Source organism: Myotis lucifugus, unplaced genomic scaffold (genome assembly GCF_000147115.1).
Source record: "Myotis lucifugus unplaced genomic scaffold, Myoluc2.0 scaffold_0, whole genome shotgun sequence".
NCBI lineage: Eukaryota > Metazoa > Chordata > Mammalia > Chiroptera > Vespertilionidae > Myotis > Myotis lucifugus.
In genome coordinates, this window is record NW_005871048.1 from 3,236,781 (window position 1) to 3,259,364 (window position 22,584).

A 22,584-nucleotide genomic window follows, 5' to 3' on the forward strand; every position below is an offset into this window, starting at 1 on the left:
TTGTTAATCTTTCCATGATAATAGGCAGTTCTTAATTGAGAATGGACCAAATTCCAAGGTTGACTTCCAGGTCCAAGGTTGGCTACCAGGTCCAAGGTTGATTCCCAGGTCCCAGGTGGGTACAACTCCCAGCCGGGTTAGAATGTCCTTTCTTTAACCAGACCAAGGTAATCATGGTAAACAGAGCATGATTAATGTTTGCTATAACTATAGCTAGTCCCCAATATTCTATTTTTGCCCCTAACAGAAATGCAATCAGTTCAACCCTCTTCCCACATACAAACATAAACAGCATAAAATAAAAATCCCTCCAGCTACCTTTAGCAAAAACCCAAAAGGCCCTGTAACACCTGACTCCTGCCCAGTCTCTTTAGCCTATTTCCACTTCCTTTCCATTCCTATGCTGCTGCCATACTAGTTAGTCTTCTGTGCATTGCCCAGGCCAGACTCCCTCCAGTTCTAGCCTTCCCTAGGCCTGGAGAGCTCTGTCCCTGCCTAACCAGGTACAATACATCCCTAGCCAAAGGTTACTCTTTAAGTACATCACATTCATATTTTTTCATAGGTCCACATTCCTTCCCTTTCAAAGTACTAGGTTCACTGAACACAACCTATTTTAAGGATCATTTCCTAAGGTCTGACTTGCCTACAGATTTTTAAATGCTTTTTTAAAAATAAATCTTTATTGTTGAAAGTATTACATATGTCCCCTTTTCCACCCACCCCCCCATTGCCCTCTCCCCCAAGCCTTCACCACCCCACTGTCTGTGTCTATGGGTTATGCATATAAGCATATGAGTTCATTGGTTGATCGAGGCCCCCCCCCCTCCCGCCCCACTCCACCCTCCCCTGCCTTCCCTCTGAGGTTTGACAGTCTGTTGGATGTTTCTATGTCTCTGGGTCTATTTTTGTTCATCAGTTTATGTTGATCATTATATCCCACATATAAGTGAGATCATGTGATCCTTATCTTTCTCTGACTGGCTTATTTTGCTTAGCATAATGCTCTCCAGGTCCATCCATGCTGTTGCAAATGGTAAGAGTTCTTTCTTCTTACAGCAGCATAGTAATCCATTGTATAGATGTGCCACCATTTTTTAATCCACTCATCTGCTGATGGGCACTTAGGCTGTTTCTAAATCTTAGCTATTGTAAATTGTGCTGCTATGAACATAGGGGTGCATATATTCTTTCTGATGGGTGTCTGATTTCTTGAGATATATTTGTAGAAGTGGAATCACTGGGTCAAATGGCAGTCTCATTTTTAATTTTTTGAGGAAACTCCAAACTGTTTTCCACAGTGGCTGCACCAGTCTGCATTCCCACCCCAGTGCACCAGGGTTCCCTTTTCTCCACATCCTCACCAACACTTGTCCTTTGTTGATTTGTTGATGGTAGCCATTCTGACAGGTGTGAGATGGTACCTCATTGTTGTTTTGATTTGTATCTCTGGGATGATCAGTGACTTTGAGCACTTTTTCATATGCCTTTTGGCCTTCTGTGTGTCCATTGTGGAGAGTTTGCTGAGGGTACAGCTGCCAGTTTCCTTCATAACTTAGCTCACTCCAAACCCAGAGGAGGACAGTAACCACTGAATGAATGAGTGAATGAATGAATGAATAAACGAATGAATGAACAAATGCAGTAAAGGGGATAAAATGGAATGGATTGCACATTCTCAAAAAGTTGGCTACTGACTTTTGTTATTAAGTAGTCCCCAAACACTCTGGGTCATTTTCCGTGTCCCCCCTTCCCACTCCCACCCCCATTTATTAACAGTTCGGCTTGTTTTTTTTCTTTCTTTCCAAGTATGATGGCAGGCAGGCGCGGCCACCCTTCAAAGGGGCGATCTGCTCAGATCTGAGATCCACACACCGGCCTGAGGGAAGGCGGGCCGGGCGGAAGTGCCGGCGCTGGGTCGCTCTGGCGGGCGGAAGTGCGGAGCGCACGGCGTAAGCGGCGACGCAGGCGGAAGCGGCGGCTCAGGTGGGTTTCGGTGACACACACCCCCCCCCCCTCCCCGTAGCTGGGCCTTGCGGGCCCCTGCACTGAGCCTGATGCGGGCGGGAGGGGGGCGCAAAGGAGCCCCTGGCTGTGCCGCACGGGGCCAATTTCCAGCGTCTTAGGAGAGACTTTAATTAAACCGGGAGCCATAAATCCATGAACCACCAGAGGGGGTGCAGGGATTGTAAACGTGTGTGTGTGTGTGTGTGTGTGTGTGTGTGTGTGTGTGTGTCTTCTCGCGGGTTGGCGCTCTGGGAAGTGAACAAAATAACGGGCGAGAAAAGGCAGCTTTTTAAGAGAAAGCAGGAAACATTTCAACTTCGTGCTATTTACAGTGATTCACAGATGACCCGTCCTCGGTTTAATTAACGTCTATGAAATGGCAGTATAATCTCCACGGGCAGGCTGCTGAGATGACTCTTGATTAAAATAAATATGTTTGAGCAGCCATGCCGACATTTACTGGGGGTGAAAAGGTTGAAAGATGCAGTTGGGAACATTGGGAACCCAATACTCTCTGGACCTCCTCTCCGCTTTATTGGGCAAACGCAGCCCTCTGGGTGCTGAGCAGTGAGATGATAAATCGGAGACTGTACAGTTCTCAACAAATAGTTAGCCTTGTCGGTTACCCCCAACAGGTACCAGCGCATGCAATTTTTTAATAAGTCCAGAAGTAAAAAAGTTCCATCTACATTATTACTAACATGAAAAGGCAAATGCCTGTTTCTAAGTCTATCTTTAACAAAAACTAACAAGCAGTTTTTGGCCTGGGTGATCTTTATTCTTGTTTCTTTCTTTTATAAAATTTATCTTTATTAATTTTGTTTCTTAATAGAAAGTTCTATATAATACTTAATATTTTAGAGCACTTTTAAAAAAATTCACAGTATGGCCCAAGATTTTCAGCTTCTTTGGGGTAGCGATAGTGTCTGGGATCTGTCATTCCCCAACCCTTTTAGCACATTTACTAACGTAAGCAGGGCTTCATAACTACACAGCCACTAGAGCCATGTCTCCAGTGTGCATGACACTGCAAGTTGAGGTGGCTCTGAGAGCCACATTCTTCTCACTTAATTATCTGAGGAATAGCTTATGAAAATGCATATGAAGCTCTCTACCAATATTTGAAGCTGTATACATTGAGATTTAAAACATGTGGGGACAGAGGTATATACCCTGGAAATAGTGAATGATTATAGCAATATTGGAGTAAGGCATTGCCTGGAACCTGTCATGAAAATTAAAATTGGTTCTGTCATGAAAATTAAGATGGGTGGGGTAGGTACTTTAGACAGGTAGACTCTCAGCTTTCTTTCTTCATGCTTCCTGTGGTCAGTAGTAGCCTCCTGCCAAGGAAGGATCAATATTTTTTGTCTCCTTCACCAGAGGAAAGTGTGGCCATGTGGTTTTATTTAGATGGACTGATGGCAGGTAAGGTAATAGAAATGAAGATTTTCCAGCTTAGGAATTTATTGGACTGTATTTCTATTTTATTCCAGATGCCTGACTCTATTGTACTCTTAAGCACCCAGAGGCAATGTGGAGATATGTCTTCAGAAAATAAGTTATTTTTTTATTATTAAAGTTTTTCTTTCATAATGTGTGCATACTTTAGCTGGCTTATACTCTAATGCTAGGGCTCCAGGTTCCACATGTTAGCATGATGGTGCTCTGGTACAGGTAGTAAGGCTTTTTATGTTCCTTATTTTAAATCTAATCTTGCCACTGCTTTATTCAAGGAGTGTACATCAGAGGAAGCCAAAAGCCAGCTGGAATAGTCCCTGCATGCAGTTTTAATATTGTTTGCAATTATTGTGAAGGGGAGAAACCATCTGGATCCTGAGATGTGTCGCTACACAGGTAGCAGGGACTAGTGAGCTTACTTCATTCTTCCCCTAGTTAACATGTTTGAGGGACAAAATCATTTACAGAAGAATATGCAAAATAAAAGGTTTTGGCTAAGCTTCTCATAGGTATTATCCCATATCTCTAACTCCCTATCCCAGTTATAGCCACAGGGAAACTGGAGGTATAAAAACATTACTTATTCTCTTTTTATTTCAATTCCTACCCAAAATAAGGTTTCCAGAGATAGAGGCAAAACTCAGAATACCTTCTATTTTAAGGAAGTATCCATCTCCAAGGATTTCAGTGCATTTCACCAGTAATACATAGTAGCAACCATTTTGGCTGCTATAGGCTTCATCACTGCGGTATTGTATTATTTGTTTGTAAAACTTTTCCCTGCCCAAGGTGTGAATTCCTTAAGGGCATGGAAAGTATCCCAATCGCTTTTATATTTCTAGTACCTGGCACAGTGCCTGGCAATTGCAGACACTCACTATATGCTACCGAAATAAAAAGACAGTGTGAAAACATCATTGGGAATGCAGCAAGGTAGAGAAAAGAATATCAAACAATAACTTTATGGGGTTACTAGATGCAGTTATAAATGCTGCAGTCATTAATACTTTAATAACCAGCCTGGAATGGGGAAAGGCATATTTGAGAATCCATATATATGGTCACCAAACTGCCTTCCAGGGAGATCTGGCCTGTCAGTTGCAGGGCCATTGTTGTTTAGAATGGAATATGCAAGCTGAAAGGCTTCACCAGCCCTATCTCCACCCTCCCTCCAGTCCTGCCATGCTCAACTCCTCACCCAAACACTTGTTGAGTGAATGAATATTTGAATAGTATCCATTTGAAGATATACCAAATTATTAGCTTACCTAGGGCACTCATATCTTGGTTTGGTCCTGCCTTAAGGATCGAAGACCTATATATGGTGGCTATTTTAAGTCTGGGTTGCCCAAATAACACTGAAGGAAAGCCACAATCAACTTTTCTACTTTACTAACATTCTGGAGGAGTTCAAAATCAACTTTTTGTGTTGTGATTAGGCAGGCATGTGGTATTTGTTGCTTCTTTTTTGCCAATAAAATTGCAGCAGAAATCAGAATGTTACTACTGGAAATAAATGAACTACCCCTCATTGTTCCTATTCTTTTCATATTAATCATGAAATAATGGGGAAATGTCAGGAGGAAGAACATGAGATTGAATTATTTGATTTTTTAAAAACATGTAGTTCTTAATAGAAATTCAGTAAGCAGCTTAGGACATAAAACTGAAAAAAAAATCAAAATTTAGCTTTGTTTCTCCAGATTCAAAAATAAAGCTAATCTGAATGTTTTTAGACTTAGAGATCAGAACCTCATTCTTACAGTAAAAAAATTCTGCCATCCAAAGCTGAGATTTTCCTCACTCTCTCCTTCCTTAAATTAGGCTTAAGCAAATGTGGTATCTGTTATTGGTATACTCTGAGGATTAATATATAAAGCTTTTTGAATTTTTTTTAAAGAAAGGGGGGTGAACTTAGAGATCCCTTTTAATTCTGAAAATTGTGTGTTGGTCTCATTATATATAAAAATAGGTCATTGTTCAAGAAGAAAATATAGAGAAATGAACAAACAAATGCAGTATGGAAGGCTTTGATTAAACATTAGCTTCTTTATCCATTAAGCAAAGTCACTTCCTAGTTCCAAAATATTTTATCAGTGTTAGCTGTTAAGTAACAGAATAGGATTCAGAGGATTAGAATTCATGTAACTGAGGGTTGCTAGGGCCTGACCTCAAGAATGCTTGGTTTCCAACATTCAAATTGACCACTGTACTTCACAGGCCTATGTATTGTTGGTATCACACATACAAGAAAATGTTAGAGTTAGTAATTAAAATGTTCCAAAGTCATTTGCTACAAAATGGCTAAAAATAAATGGAGCATCTTTCAGGTCTTGTGTGGTCATGAGAATAACTTTGCCTCTTGGGCAAGATGAATTGGAAATGGAGTGTCAGTGATGAATGGAAGACATTGCCTGAATGGACAGATTCTGAATGACAAACAGTTGTTTTTGGAAATAGGATTGTGTGCTTTTTAAACAGCAAAGAAACTGGCATTACTAGCTGGGTACAAATAAGACTAAGATGTTTTCAGGAAATTGCCTTCTTTCTGGGTCAGTATTCAGTGGCAGAAATATCTGCAAAGGGAATGGGTCATTTTGGTGAAGAAGGATAATGTGGGAAGGAGTCTGCATAATTCCTTATGCTCTTTGTTCTCATCCCTTGAACTAGAATGATTTTACCCTCATCTTAATGCTATCTTTATGGAATGAAGAAATTTTCAAATTGGTTTTTAAACTCTATTAAGCCCTCATGTATGATATAGCCCAACCACATTATTCAGGTTTTCTTGGCTTTCAGACACAGCTTTGCAGCCATTATGTCATAATCATACTGAACATTGTTGCACAGGATATTGTACTGAACATTGTTGCACATTGAATTCAGGATATGCCTCTCTGGCTCCAGGCCAGATGCTGAGTCAGTGTCTTTGGGGTTGAAGATAAGGGGAAGGGTGTAATATGTGCAAGCCCTGTGTGTTAACAGGAATTAGTCCAGGATCCCCTTTAAACCTCTGGATGCAAGAGAGAGTATATAGTAACAGTACATTACTGTTCTTATGGTATCTGTATTTTTCTCAGCTGAATGTTTTTCTGGAAACCCTTCCCTGACATTGTAATTTGCACTAACCCCATTACTGAGTAGACCCCTCTGAAGCAATGATCTGGAAAGTGTGACTACTAAGGTCCAAAGATTCTAAAACAAACTCTTGCCTACACTAAAGATTCCTTCCGCTTCCACTTGGTATGTGTCAGCTTGCTCTAGGCCTAGGCAAACACAGCACTGCTTCTGGACAGGGAGGAGAATGACAAGATGATGATGGTCTGCCATTAAGTATCACTTAAAAATAAATATAATTAATGAAGGGCTGATGCCAACACCTCTGACTTTAGGAAAAGTTACTTTGATGCCTAATTCAAAAGCAATTGTAATACATAAAATTAAAACTTTTAAAAAATCTTTATTGATTTCAGAGAGGAAGGGAGAGGGGGAGAGAGAGAGAGAGAGAGAGAGAGAGAGAGAGAGAGAGAGAGAGAGAAACATCAATGATGAGAGAGAACCATTGACCAGCCGCCTCCTGCACAACCCACACTGGGGATCGAGCTCACAACCCAGGCATGTGCCCTGACAAGGAATTGACCAGTGATCTCCTGATTCATAGGTCAACACTCAACCACTGAGTCACACCAGCCAGGCAAAATTAAAACATTTTTAAAAATCACTTATAATTGTGTCTAATAATAGGAAAGAATAATACATTATTCTTCCCTTTTAAAGGTGCTTTTCCATCACAGATGCTCAAACAGCTTCAGGATGAGTACCTGGTCACTCTAATGTCAGCCCTTCATTTCCCTACTCTGTCCTTTCTGATGCCAAGGCTTCTAGTTATGATTGAGGAGCTAGAAAAGCGAGTTTGTGATGAGCTAGTGCCTTTGTACTTCTGCTTAAATCTGTACATAAATTTTGTTTTTTTAAAGGCCTGGCATTTTTAAACTACTTCAAATTATTTGTTCTGGGCCTTCTGAAGTTTTGGATTATTGCCATGGCATTTCTTCTGCTTGTGATTTTCCCTTCCCTGATCAGGAGGACATTTGGTTCCCAAAGCCTATGGGCACAGTTTCTCCAGGTCTCAGTTAAATAAGAGAACAGAACGAGGCATAGCCTTTCCATTTTACAGTAAAGATAAAACTGAGCCTTAAAGAGATGAATAATTGCCTAGCATCTCCGAACTACTTAGTGGCAGTTGCCTGTCTTTTGGGGTTTACCTCTATGAAATCATCACCTAGTGACATCCATAATAGAAGATAAATACGTTGGTTCTTTAATTAGTGATAGCCTGTCTTAGAAATTTGTATTTCAGTAATGTCCACAATCCTAAATCTTCAACTATTTGTTTGAAATATTTTTCAGTTTTGTAATTCCCTATTTCTGAGACTGCTATACTTGTGATTTAAATCTTCCATTTGAGTTGAAAGCACATTTCAGTCAATAGATCCATCATCATCATTAATACTAGTATTAATAACAATACCTTACTTGTAGTATTACTTAGTAATAAAATATTAAGCCTTATTTCTCTATTCTGCTTCAAATTTATACAAATGTTTTTACTTTTATTGTCTCTTTTTAAGACACTCAATCACCTTTTGCCTTTACTCTTCTCCCCCAATGCACAGCCTACATCCTCACCAAAATATCTATTTTTAGTTAATAAGTTATATTAGGCAAGAACCAGACAGGTATTTCATTTTAGGGGTAGGCATTGGTTGGAAGATTTCATTCATTTGCAGCAGCAGCAGCAGACATATCTGACTTGTGGCAGATTCTTTCACTATCCCTTTTCTAGTCCGAGCACTCATCACTCTTTTTGACAATGGGCCCTCATTCTGGAAACACTTCCCCCCCTTGGTTTCTGTGATGACACTTTCCTGGTTTGCATCCTACCTCACCAACTTTTTATTCTGCCTACTTTGCTGGCTCCTCTCTACCCAACTTCTAAATGTTGGATTTCCTCAGAGATCTGTCCTGTCTTTTTCTATATTATTATTTCAATGATCTCATCTAGTTTCCTACATGTAAATACAAATCCTAAACTGATGGAGTCTTCAATTTTATCTTTAGCTCTGGCTTCTCTCCTGACTACAAAACCTGCACATGCCACTCTCTACTTGTCCCTCATTGAGGTCTGGGTTCCAGACATTTCTCAACCTCTTCCTGCCTCAGTTGTCCTCATTTTAGTAAATGGCACAGCCCCCACCAGAGGCTCAAGGCCAAAAACTGGCAATGTCCTTACCATCATCTTTTCATTCCTCATATCCAAATCATTGTCAAGGCTCGTTGACCCTATTTCTGCCCTCATCCACACCCTTCTCACCCAGGCTACTGCACTAGCCCCCTAACTGAGTCCCTGCTTCCACTCTTGTTCCCCAACAATTTATTCTTCAGACAGCTGCTAAAGGGATCTTGTAAAAAATATATCTGAGATCATGTTACTTCCCTCCTCTAAATCTAATTGTACTTAATAAAACCGTGTTCCCTAACAGAGCCCACAAGGCCTTAAGTGATACAATCCCCAGAGACTGTTTTTGAACCCTGTCTCCTGCCACTCTTCCCCTTGTTTATTGTGCTTCAGCCACTCAATCATTTTTATTTTTTTAATAAGCCAAGGTAGTGCTCACCTTGAAGCTTTTGTACTACCCTAAATGCTCCTCCTTCAAATGTTCCTCTTCCTTTAGCCTCAGAGTACCTAATTAAAGGACCTGTCTTATCAATAGCACATCACCCTGTTTTACTCCCTCCCCCCCTCTCTATTTATCACCATCTGATGCTGTCTGGCATTAAAGAGACTCTTTAGTGTCACTAGAATATGGACCCCATGAGGGCAGATACTTTGTTTTCTTTTTTAATTCTTTATTGTTGAAGATACTTTGCTTTCTTGTTCACCATGGAAACCAGCATCTATAATAGCATCTAATACATGGGAAACATCAGATAACTTGAATGAATAAATGAATGACTCTCATCCCACACCTAAATTGCCATAATTGGCCCCTAACTCTTTCCCACCTCCATTCTCCTTTTCTCTGCAATCTATCCTGCATGCTGCTGCCAGATCAGTCTTCCAAAACTGATTTTATCACATCACATTCTTGTTCAAAACGCTTCAGTGGCTCCCATCAAACAAACCTCAGCATTCCTACTCAGCGCCTTTGTGTCTAACCCCAACTTTGGGTGCTTCCCCCCTTTTTTTTAACATCCAAATCCTCCATGATTTAGGATCCTCCTCTAGTGGAAGCACCTCCAATCTCAGCCCATGGTGCTCTTCTCTTCCTTTCTCATAACATTTACAGTAGCCCATTAGATATCCCTGTCGTAATCTCCTATATTTACATTATTTCAGTTAAGATTTAACTCCCTGTCACCCCGATAAATTTAATTAAATTTTTTTTAATTTAAAAAAGAGTTTAACTTTTTTCTACTGAATCCAATGAAGTACATCTCTCCACGATTCTTGTTGTTTGTAACTAGTATGTGGAGTTGATTCCTTCATGTGAGAGTTTTATTTGGAGGGAAAGAAATGGGCTAAACATCAAACAGGATGAAGAAAAAAAAATATGGCTTAATTTTACTGAGAATTTGAAGGGTGTGGGATATGGGGGCACAGTGCATATACTAAATGCTGTATACCATCAGTTAAACTATAATCTTACCAGATAGGCAAGGCCCACACTTCAAACAGTTAAAGAACCTTTTCACAGAGCAGTGTGTTGAATGTAAATTAACGTAGCACCTGATGTGTACAAACTGAGGAATAGACACTTGAAAATCCCACAGTCATGGTAATAATTAGAAGGGAAATGCAAAGGGATTTTTGTCTCTAGGCTTGTCTGTGACCACTCATTCCTTTCTCGGACTGGTTCCCTACTGGCTTCTCTGGCCTGCTGTGTGGTGAACCTACCGGCACTGAAATCTGGAAGTAGAAGCTGCAGGGAGTGTGGTGGACGTATGGTGTGAAAGGCTGCTTCTCGCTCCCCAGGGCTGGGTGATCATTTTGCAATGTCAAATCATTATGTTGGACAGCTGAAACTAATGTAATGTTATATGTCAAATATACCTCAATTAAAAAAAAAAGGAAGAATGAATGAAGCTGAACATGAGGCCATGCACAAATGGGCCCACAAGTGGGTGGTTAGCTCAGGGTCTTTGTTGCAACAGCTTGTCTGAGTTGCCTCCACTTCCTAGGCAGTTCCTCTGACCAGGTATCCTGACTCCTGAGGCTGAGGTGAGGGCCCCTCTCCAGGTTAGGCCTTCCACCCCCACCCCCTGTTTCTGTTCTGTTGACTCATTCTAGCCCTGCTTAGTCCCTTGGAATTGACATCTCAAAGTATCTGCTCAGTTTTCAGCTTTGCATGCTGCCTCTCCTTGTCACTCTTGGCTCTAAACTTGTAACCAAGATCCCAGGCTAGGCAGCCACTTGTTTGAGGAGAGAGATGTTTGGACATAGCTGACTGACCAAAATGCACATAGGAGCATTTGTCCCTGTTTCCCTGGATTAGGTAGAACCCAGCGACCCAGAGTCCCTAAGAGCAACCCCACATCATTTACATACACTTTCAGTGATCTATCTATATAAAACCCTAATATGCAAATTGACCGAACAGCAGAACGACCTGCGGAAAAACCAGTCAGCGGGGGGGCAGGGCCAGCGAGCAGGCGGCACCAGGCCGCCAGCCAAAGCAGATGCCAGCGGGGAGGGGGCCCCCAATCGCCCCGCCGGTCGCCCCACAGATCAGCCCTGATCGCCGGCCAGGCTTAGGGACCCTACCCATGCACAAATTTTGTGCACCAGGCCTCTAGTCTAAAATACAGGCAGTCCTCGGGTTACGTTGGAGATCCTTTCCTACAGCGCGAGTAACTTGATTTTCACCATAAGTCGGAACCCACCTACATAAGCACCTACGTCACTCACATGGAGCACATACACAGCAGTAATAAACTGAAACAGTAAAAAAAAAATTTAAAAGAAAGATAACAATTTCTGACCTTTTCTTGTGATAAATAAATAATAAAAAACACAAAGCACATATGTACATACGTTGAAATGACAGAACATTTTTTTTTATAAATACTGTAAATGGGAGATTGCGATGTAACCACGAAACGACATGTTGAGTCTGACGTAACCCGAGGACTGCCTGTAATAGGTTTTGTTCCCAATAGGGGTGTGTGTGTGTGTTTGTGTGTGTGTGTGTGTGTGTGTGTGTGTTTCTAGTCATCTGGATAAAATAGGAATGTTATACTTAGATGGTAATGAATGTGAAATGGGCACTTAACATCTCACATGGCACAAATGGCTAAATGGAAGCCCTGAGCCTCTCTTTATGGAACAGGTTCAGTGAGAGCCACGGTAATAGTGTTTGGTTAATGTCAGTACAGCATTAAATTTACATTATACTCTTGTGAAGAAGCTCCAACATTACCTGCTAATAACCAAGGTGGTACTTGGGCTTAGATAGACTTTTTGATTTTGCACATGAACTAACACTGCGGCTTGCTGATGAGGGATTATGTGAGCTTGGAGATTTGGTGTGCCAAAGGATTCTTTGTATGAATAAAAATTCTGGTCAGTGAAGGTCAGTTTCTCTACTCAAGCGAGAACAATGTTATTTCCCTTCTAATCAGACACACACAGTGTTTGAAGACTCCAAGAGTCCCATATAAGTGATGTGTAGCCATAGTCTGGTCAGCGTCTCATGCAAGAAATGAATAATCCTTAATAGAGGCTCAAATGACCCTGGCTTTTTTCTGTACTCTAATCAGTTGCTTTAATGGTATGCCTTCAGTGCTTCACAGGGAAAATGCTATAGAGTTAAGTTATCTTCATCTTACTTCAAGGAGGGCTGAATTGGTCCAATCAATCCTCCCCCCATGTTGTACTTGATTCTGCTATAAAGACCACTGAAGTCAGCCTCAGTTTTGTTAAAAGCCAGCATTCCCTTTCTCTTTCAGGGTGATGTGCCCCTGAGCGGCAGTGGACTTGAACCAGCAGGAGTCACCATCTTTATTGTTCGGCTGTGCAATTTGTTTTAGGCACATTCTAAATCCAGTCTTATGCCTCTTGCTTTTTTTTTTTTATGTGACAAAGGTGACCCAATTGTGATTCTTTGATATTATGAACACAGCTCTTTTTGCTCGTATCACAGAGGCATGTAACAAAATACAAAGGATAAAGTTATGTCTCTGTGTAGTAAGGACACATACTTCATGACTAAATTCAATGACATAATCAAAAAGGTGTTGTCCTCTCACAGTCATGAGCTAACAGCCAGAGACTGCCTTTCAGAATATTTTTATAGTGCTGAGATACTGTTAAAAAATAATAGAACTAATGAAAATGTCACATTGACAGAGTAGCCCGTATTAAGATTTTACTTCAAGAAGGCATGACTAGGTGAATGTGACTTTGACAGCAATGGTGTTAGGTTTACAAAGTTAATAAAATATTCTAAGAAGAATATTATAGAGTTTCGGTTGGAGTGTATAATTTTTTCATCTTACCTTTTATTTCTAGAACTAAGTGGACTCCAGTGTTCAGAATTTTAGCCTGAATGTCTTAGTTCTGCCTAGGAGAGGTATATGGAACTTTTTCTTTATATCGGGCTCTAATATAATTTTATCATATAAAGGAATAAGTTAACTTAACAATATGGTAAAATGCATGTGCCTTAGGACATTTGGAAAATATGCAGATAGTAAAAATTACATAATGCTAAAGTATTGCTCAGTAAATAAATATGCAGTGTTTAAGTGATTAAATACATACAGAAAGTAGAAATGAAGATTAGCAGTACAAAAGAGAACTCATTTTAAACAGACTAGTTGTAGCATCACTGAAGACTTTACTTAGCACTCTGGGTTGGTTGAACAAATATTCCAGCAAATCTGGAATGAATAGCAACTCTTTTTACTATGACAGGCTTTATTTGTCTTGGGCACAACCAAGACCACATGCTGTGTTTTGTCATGTTGGAAATACTGAAGCAGATTTCCATTGTGAATGTGAATTGTTTTTTCAAGCTTTAACACCTTAGTCTCAACTCAGCTAGGTAAAAGCAATACATTTTCCTTTCCTTACCAGCCAGACATCAATAAATCTTAAATCCCTCCACCAAAAACATGTCAGGCAGTTCAATGTCCTAGTTGAAGTCTCACGTCACAGTTGTAGATGGCCTGATTCTTCTTATTTCCAAGGGCTATCTTTCTGCCTTTATTCCAACAAAACTGTTAATTTCCTTTATCCTCCATATAGTGCAGCTTCCTTAACTCCATACCCTACAAAGATGTGATACTGATGGCATTGGGCCTTCTCAATGATGCAGACATTTCCACCTAGTATAAACATGGCTAACATTCAACTTTCCCCCTCGTTTATATCCTGGGTAGACAAAGCCATGTTTAGCAGCTGTTGTCTCCAATTACATTCACCTTTTAGAGTTGTTGATTCTTCTGAATTTATGGAAAGTGTGTATATCAGGGCTTTACATTTGTTGCGAGTGGCACAGCATATCATGAAATTATTTAGATATATTTTCCACCTTAGAGTAATGCTGGGTAGCAGATCCTTGCAAAATTCTCATCACATTCTTTGTTTATGCATAATGATTATTTAGTAAGCAGGGAGATTTAGGGAGAAGTAGAAGACTAAGGGTTTAAGAGTGAAGGAAAGGTTGTTGTTTTCACAGATTAGGATCAAATCTTTTTGTCCTGTGGTCTTTATTCTAGTTTGATATGGATTGGTGTTTTTCTTTAAAGTCTCTTATCATTCTGTCTGAAATGAGTTTAAGGCTAATCTTATACTGAGAAGCCTGGTAACCAGTAGGGATTAGCATGTGATTAATACGGTTTTGCTGTGGAGCAGTGCAGGGGGAGATTTGAGGTGGTGGTGAAGGGGCTGGAATCAGCCGCAGCACCCTCACCCACAATTTTATGGACACTGTGGAGCACTAACCTTTAGTTATGATATGACATCTGCCCAAATAGTGACTCTGTACACACTGAATGTCTGATCAGGGTTAGAGGTGAGACTAAAGAGGGGGAGAAAGACTCACTTCAATACTTTCAACATTCAAAGAAATATATGAACACCTACTATGCACCAGGTTAATTGTAGATGCTTGGGGATACTGGGTGAACAGTACCTGCTCTTATGGAAATCACATTATGTATAAGGGTCATATAGGTAAAGAAAAAATTTTAGATAGTAAAGTATAAAAAAAACTATAGCAAGTATGAAGAAAGAGGGTAGTGGGCTGACCAATAATAATTGTAAGAAAGTCACTAAGGCATCTCTAAGGAGGTGGCATGAGCCCAGACCAAGTGAGGAGAAGCTACTTCAGGGCTTTTCATACAAAGGGACAGCAAGTGCAGAGATCCTGATGAAGGAATTATCTTTGGTCATTCAAGGAACAGAAAGAGAATCTTTGTGTCTGCAACTTGCCAAGATAAAGGAGGGGAAGGTGATAGATGAAGTTGAAGAGCTAGGAGTAAAGCAAAGTTATGAATATTCCAAGAATGAATTCATCTTGGGGATATTGGTAAATGATAAACTCAACAGTTAAAAGTGAAATGATCCTATTTGTAGTTTTAAGGACAAAGATGGAGGATAACTAGGAATAACTAGGGTGTCTTATGTCAAACAAAGTAGCAGCATGAGGGAGCTTCACAGCCTAGTGTTTGACATGAAGCTATTATCAAACTGCTCTTCCTGGAATATTTCCAGTAGAAACACTAGCATATTTGTATGTTTTCAAAAATGATGGCAATCTTCTTTTAAAGTACTTCTTGAGAAGTTGAGAGTAAATTTTTGTTTCTGACAAGTTAACTCGATCTAATTCTCCCCTATAGTTCCTCTGTACAACTGTTTCCCATCCTCGCAGAGGGGCATAGATCTCATGACCTTCAGCTGGGGACTTGTGCTGCTTACTTATGGCTGGGTGTTGGTGAATGCTTGCTAATAAGATAAGCTATCTCAGAGAGTAAAATTCATCTCAGGAAAGTCCACATTTTAGGGGATCATCAGGATGCTGGCAAAATCTGCAGGTAAGATTTAATTTTGTATTCAAATGAACCCATGCAGTTTGCTTACAGAAACCAAGTGATTAGCTACACAGCTAATCCATAAGTATGGATTTTTCCCCCCATTCTAAATTTGGTTTTGTTTGGAATACAGTGAGTGTGCAGGCATGGTGGAGATTTGCCAAACATCTGACACTCCTTGACTTCAAAAAGCAATTCTGAAATCTTCAAATTCCATCACAGGCTTGCAGCTTACTGTTCATATTATAAAGAGCAAAGTGTAGAGCACCTACGTTTATTGGTTTGTTTTTCTTTTGGCAGAAGCAAGATGCTCTGGTTTCAAGGAAACAGCATACAATTTGCCAAGTACTCCTTTAGACTCTTCCTGAGAAATCACTCTGCCTCTAGGACTATTCTGCCTGTGCTGACCTTATTCACAAAGGTAGAGTGAAAAATAAAATTACTGCTTTAAAAACATAAAGTATTCAAATCATTGGGTGAAGAAAATAAGGAAGAGAGAGGTTGAAAGTAAAGGAATAAACATTCTTCGGACCCATTCCTCAGTTTTTCAGTTTCAGTATCAGCAGTAGTAACTCTATTTCCTCCCCAGATACCTCATTGTCTCACAATTAGAGGTTAAATTAATATATCTAGTAGTTATCTGAGAACCCTACATTGAAAGAAAAAACTATCAGATTATAATATGATGTTTATAGATGTATCACTTGGAAACTTAGTTCTTATTATTTGTGATAGTTATGTTCTATAAAGTCACCAAAAACACTGAATTAGCAAATGCTGGACCTTTGTTCCTAGGGAAAATACAGGGTTAGATTCCTATGAGCTTCTGTTAACATTTTTGTCAACCAATCAGTACATAACCTTGTTTTTTAAAGACATTTTTATCAACCAATCAGTACATAACCTTGTTCTGTTTAAAGACACCTTGTTTAATACATGTTGTTGATTCATTAATATTGAACTCACAGCCAACAGCACTATAACTCATGTCTGAACATAGCTTATCTAACACAATATTTTCTCCATAAGGCACATCCAAGCCTGTGCTTAGAAGCATTAGACAGCACCTCAACACTATTAACAGGAAGCACAAAAAATAAAAAAATAAATGGCACTAAACAGATCATGAGAAGGACGCTCGTTTACACATATGAGCTGAAACAAGGAGGCAGAGCATCATCTTGTTCAATCTCAGCTGGAATGTAACTCAAAATGTGCTCTGTTCTGTACACATGCATGTCTGTGAATGATTACAAAAGGTCCATGAGTATTGATCTTGGGGTTACAAATAAGTTTTAGTGAATAAGTGAACTCACAAACACAGAATCCACAAATAATGAGGATTGACTGTGTTTTCTTATCCCTGACACTACTTTTAAAGTATAAAAGTAGTTTAAAATACACACACACTAATCTTAAAGTATAAAAGTAGTTTAAATTTTTAAGAGCTTTCCCCCCTGATATTTATAATACAAGCATTGCTGATTTTCTTTTGCTAGTTAACATTACTTTGTGTGATTTATAATCAAAAAAAGAAATAAAGTGCAGGGTAATAGAATTAACTTTAGTGAATAATACTGCAATTCAAACAAAAAAAGCATTGTGTTTAATAGATTTTTCATAATTCGGGCATTTTAACAATTTAAAAATATCTGATGGTTATCTAACAGGAAAGCTTTAAAAACTTTTAAAAATTAATATCTCATTGAGAATAGTTACTCTAAACTACTTTTCATATCCATGAGTATATACCGCACTGTTGGAAATTATGGAACAAAACTATTTCATCATCTGTGTCTATATATGAGAAATGCATGTGAGAATTAACCACAAAAATAAAATAATCCCTAAAGCAAATGGTGCTCACTCAGCCTAACAATTCTGCACTATTTTTCCGTTTGAGCAACAGCCAAGTTAGCTGAAAACATTTGCAAAAACACACACACTAATCTTCCATTCAGCTTAAATTTTGTACTGAACTCTTTATATGTGTCATTAGGCATATAATATCACTCTCACCTTCAGGAGTTCACAATCCAAAGAAAAAGCACAGTATTAGCTCTCTTTCAGTTATAAATAATAAAAAGTACGTCCCAGAGTGGCTTAAACAAAAAAGGGATTTTATGGCTTGATCTGGTTTCAGGGGTAGCTTCATTCTAAAACTAAGCAATTGCCAATCTCTTCAGTTCACATCCTCTGGGTTAAATCTGTCTTGACTCTGCCTCTTCTCATGAATGACTGCAGTGATGCCAAGCCCCAGATCTCACAGCTTGGGTATCAGAAACTCCAGCAAAAGCCTCATAGCTATCTATTGGCTCTGATCTGCCCAATCCCTGGGCCATTCCATTTTAGCCAAAGGGATAGGATGTGCTTGCTGATTGCCTTGTTTCTCAGGAATGGAGTCCACCACATGCTGAGAGCAGTTCCTGTGAGGCAAAATTACAGCATTCTTGCTGCAAGGGGTGTGAGTGGTGGACAACCAACCCAACAAATGTTTGTTATATTTCAGGGCTAGAGTAAATAAGTGTTCTATTGGTGCCATAGAAAATCCTAGACAAGGATGTTTGAATGGTCCAGACCACTGAGTCTTACCCTTTTTCAGTTCATAGACTTCTTCAAAATTTGATAGACCTTTTCTCATAAACACACACACACACACACACACACACACACACACACACACACGATAATTTGCACAAACTTCTATGGATATTAGCTTTTAAAAACAAAACAAGAAAAACCCTGATCTAGGCTCGATTAAAGTGTTTTATTATAAAAGCAAAATGTTAGTAATGTGGTATTTCTGCTACTTAGCTTGTTCTTGTTTTTCCTTTAAGAACTTCTATTGACTTTTTGAAACTTTCTCAGAAAAATGTCAACATGATTATCTCAACATATCACAGACCATTCGTAATCTGTTTATTAATGATGCTCATAGTAACGGCATGAGCCTAATTCTCTGAACCAGGAAATTAGGGCCAGAAAGATCCTTCTGAAGGAAAACTGACTTTTGATGATGTGGGTCCTTATTTTGAAATAAGCTGTGAGTCTCAGGACTGCACCCTATTTGAAAAGACAAAGCTCTGCCTACAAAGAAGACTTTTTATTTTAACTAAAGTTACTGTCATTTACAGTGAGTTTGGGGAAATATAAGATAAAAATAATTTTCATAGTCCTTGCATCAATAGGCTACCACATTTCATAACTTTAATGGTTGTAAAAAAAAAAAACAAGGAGAAAAAAAACACACCTTGAAGGACAAAAATATGTGGCTGTCGAAGTGTGTGTGGTTTATTGTCGTACATTCACAGTCTTGCAGGAACTGAGAAGTTCACAGGTGTGGGCAGACCCTATTCACTGGTGAGGCCTGTGCAGAAGAGTGTAAACCCTCTTGTGTACTGAACTGTGCACCTGATACTGTAAACATACTATAATAACAATGTCTCATATGGATACTGTAAACATACTATAATAACAATGTCTCATATGGACACGAGAAAAATCATGGGTTAGCAGCAAGCTTTTTAAAATGTTTTTAGTTAAATATAAAGGAGAAAAAAGGCGGGCGGCTTTTCCCCGGAGTATCATGCGTGAACCTACAACACCCTGAGAGCACCTCTTAGAACTGGTTTTAACCTTTAGCTGCAGCAACTGTGCTGCCGCATATAACCTTTAGCTGCAGCAACTGTGCTGCCGCATATATATATGGTATGTACATTGCACATACCCTTGGACATGTGTGCATATATATGATGTTGTACTCATTGCACATACCCTCGGATCCCCACAGTTTGGTCACCCTCCCAGCTTCCCCTTTATAGTATGATGAGTTATCAAGTGATGGCCTACACAAAGTGAGACCCAGCTATTTAATCTCTTGCCAGATATCACGCCTCTTGGTGGAATTATACAGGTTTCTGTAAAAAGTCCTTGCTGTCTCAGCAGCCAATCAATTTATAGATTGTTGTTTTTTTCTGGGTTTTTGTTTTCTTTCTAATGGAGGTGTGAAAAGTTCTACATTCAGTTGAAGTTCCTGGTGAAGAACCACAATTGAAATTTTTTCAGTGATAAAAATTTGTATATTTGTATGTCAAACAATCTAGTTAAGTTGATGTAAATTCCTCCTTTGTTGCTTAATGAATATAATTTATTCAGTATGAAATCTTTATATTATATGTTTCATGTGTTAGGAATAAATGTACATTAAATCTTAGTTTAAAAAAAAGCTGTGAGTTAAGCTGGAGGAAGGGCCTTTCTTTTACATAAGAGCTTATCTCTTCCTGTCATGTTAAAAAGCAGATCCTATATAATAAAAGGCTAATATGCAAATTGTCCCCTTGACCAGGAGTTCGACCATGGAGCGGGGCCGGCCCACCAACTGCCCGCAGCCCCTCCCCCAGGCCAGCACGGCCTGATTGGCCCCAATTGGGGCTGGCCAGCCGAACCCCACCCATGCATGAATTCATGCATGAATTCATGCACCGGGCCTCTAGTCCTATATAATAAAAGCCTAATATGCAAATTGACCGAACGACGGAACAACCAGTGGAACAACCAGTCACTATAACACATACTGACAACCAGGGGGCAGACGCTCAACACAGGAGCTGCCCCCAGCCCACAGACCCCAGGCCAGCCAAGGCAGGTGCCAGTGGGGCCCCCCTGATCACCCCACCAGTCACCCCACAGAGGGAGGCGACCAGCGGTGGAGAGCGAGGCCAGCGAGTGGGTGGTGCCAGGCCAGCCAAGGCAGGTGCCAATAGGGGCCCCCCAATTGCCCCACCAGTCACCCCACAGATTGGCCCTGATCACTGGCAAGGCCTAGGGACCCTACCTGTGCACAAATTTCGTGCACCGGGCATCTAGTTTTATATAAGCACCAATAATGTTGAGTATATTCTTAGCTCATTGCAAGAGAACCTATAGCTAGTTCCTATTCATGAAATCTAGTCCTGAGAAGCCTTTAAAATCTGCCAACAATCCATAGCATTCTCAACAGACTCCTCTACTATGTGGTTAGAGTACAAACAACAACAGGCACTAAAATGTGCTTGCTTCTCAGGTGGAGAATTATCTGGAAAACCTATTACTGACACTTATAATGAGGAAGAGACAAGACATTAAAGAGTTGGTACATTCATCATCTGAAATATTTTTCCCTTTTTAAAGATGGGACACGCATTATCTAACTCTATCCTAGTGGGTTTATTCCTGTGGATTAGGAGAAACAGGCTGGCAAAACTCAGTGTCCCCCATTCAAGATAGACTTTTAGCCCCTCTGGTGATGTCAGCCAGGCCAGGGAGGTACTCCTTGGAGTATAGATCAGTGAAAAATAATTTTCCCAGCTATCAATTAGATGAAGCCAGTGACAAAAAAAATGTAAGCATCTAAATGTATTGTGTATGTGTATATGTACATATGTATCTATATATCTACCTGTAATACATACCTAATAAATAGATACATTTGTTATGTACATATATGTTATGTGTATATACACACGTATGTGTAACAAATGTAAACCTCTAAATTTATTAGGTAGGTAGATTGATTTATGGAGACAAATCAAAATAAAACAACTGGAAAATGCTGAAAGCCCATTTACTATGAAATATTAGCTATTTATAAGATTCTATGACAGTGTTTTATTTTGGAAATGAAAGTGTAGAAAACAACCTGTTAAAATACGTATAATCTGCTTCTGTGGTTTTTGTCAGGTCGCTGCCATTCTTGGGTTTCATGGCTTTATTTTTCCTTCCTGTAGAATCCATGTCCCCTTTGTGATGAAGCTAAGGAAGTGCTGGAGCCTTATAAAAACAGGGTAATGTAGTACAGTGTGGCTTTATGTATATGGAATGGATATAAGGTATCTGGATCCTTTCTTTAGGAAAAGAGAGTAAATGATTTTTCACTTACATTTTCTTTCTGATTTTCAGAGAGAGAGATGTTAGTGCTAATTTCCATAAAAATCACTACCCCTAGGTGTTTCTCTGAGCAGTACTTGTTTCCTTATTCTTAATGTGAGTCAAAGTTAAATATCAGGTGCTGTATTCATGCTTTTTCAAAACTTTTGTCCCTATTCCTTTTCTCTTATTTTGTCATTTCCATGGTTCACCTGTAGTAAAGCATGACATTTTTTAAAACCAAAACATGTCTTTCCTGATTCTCAGGAAGTTTCCCTGTGAGGACATATTTTATTTCATTGGGAATGGAGTAGTGCCTGGACGCTGAATGTGACAGGTATAACAGAAAAGTAGCAAAATCTGGAGTTATGGAATATAATGAAATCAACCAAGTGGTGGAAATCAGGGACATTAGATTACTTTGGACCTCACACAAACAAACAACAATAACAAAAACCTCTGAGCGTTAGAACCAGTCTCAGGATCAGTTTGTCACTAGAGTTATTGCATCATTCCATGTTCTCAAAAATATAGAGCTTTAGTCTGTCTCTGTTTCAGTTTATTTTACAGGAGGTGGACATCACACTTCCAGAAAACTCTGTTTGGTATGAGAGGTATAAATTTGACATCCCCGTCTTTCATTTGAATGGCGAGTTTCTGATGATGCATCGAGTAAACATCTCAAAACTTGAAAAACAGCTCCAGAAACTTGAGCAGCAAGGTACTGGAGGCTGATGAAAGCCCTCGTGATTTTCCATTCCCAAGGAAATGACCACGGCCTTGTATTCTTTTTGTCAACTGTCACACAGCCCTAATAAGGTCTGAACTTAGTGGTACCAAATAAATGTTGACATTTCTCTTCTGAATGATGAAAGTACCAATGTGAAAACTGTTTACCTTTGGCATTTTATGAAATAAGAGGAGTGTGTTGGCAGGGAGGGTGGGAGAAATCCATTTGTTTTATTTCTTTTTCTCTTTTGTTATTTGTATTAATATGGAAACATTTCACATTCATTGGACAAGGCCATTTATAGGAAGAAGGCTCTATCCCTGCTGCTGCCCCGAGGGCTTAACTTTTTAATGGAGGAATAAACGCTCTTCCTCTCAGTAGATAAA

At 39.5% G+C, this 22,584-nt stretch overlaps 1 protein-coding gene across 3 annotated transcripts; it reads left to right on the top strand.

The window, feature by feature from the left end:
- The first annotated feature begins 1,927 nt into the window (after window positions 1-1,927).
- Window positions 1,928-22,220, top strand: CUNH5orf63 (chromosome unknown C5orf63 homolog). Of its 3 annotated transcripts, XM_023764114.1 has the most exons (7): window positions 1,928-1,986; window positions 12,478-12,613; window positions 13,040-13,100; window positions 15,373-15,567; window positions 15,865-15,985; window positions 21,330-21,386; window positions 22,027-22,220. In XM_023764114.1, exons 5-7 carry the CDS (start codon window positions 15,872-15,874, stop codon window positions 22,201-22,203), a joined length of 348 nt encoding a protein of 115 aa, XP_023619882.1. In that variant the 5' UTR covers window positions 1,928-1,986; window positions 12,478-12,613; window positions 13,040-13,100; window positions 15,373-15,567; window positions 15,865-15,871; the 3' UTR covers window positions 22,204-22,220. The 3 variants fall into 3 exon arrangements, with proteins under 3 accessions (XP_023619882.1, XP_006081136.1, XP_023619919.1); XM_006081074.3 differs by lacking the exons at window positions 12,478-12,613; window positions 13,040-13,100; window positions 15,373-15,567 and having other exon boundaries at window positions 1,941-1,986; XM_023764151.1 differs by lacking the exons at window positions 12,478-12,613; window positions 13,040-13,100; window positions 15,373-15,567 and having other exon boundaries at window positions 1,941-1,986; window positions 22,039-22,220.
- Window positions 22,221-22,584: the final 364 nt, after the last annotated feature.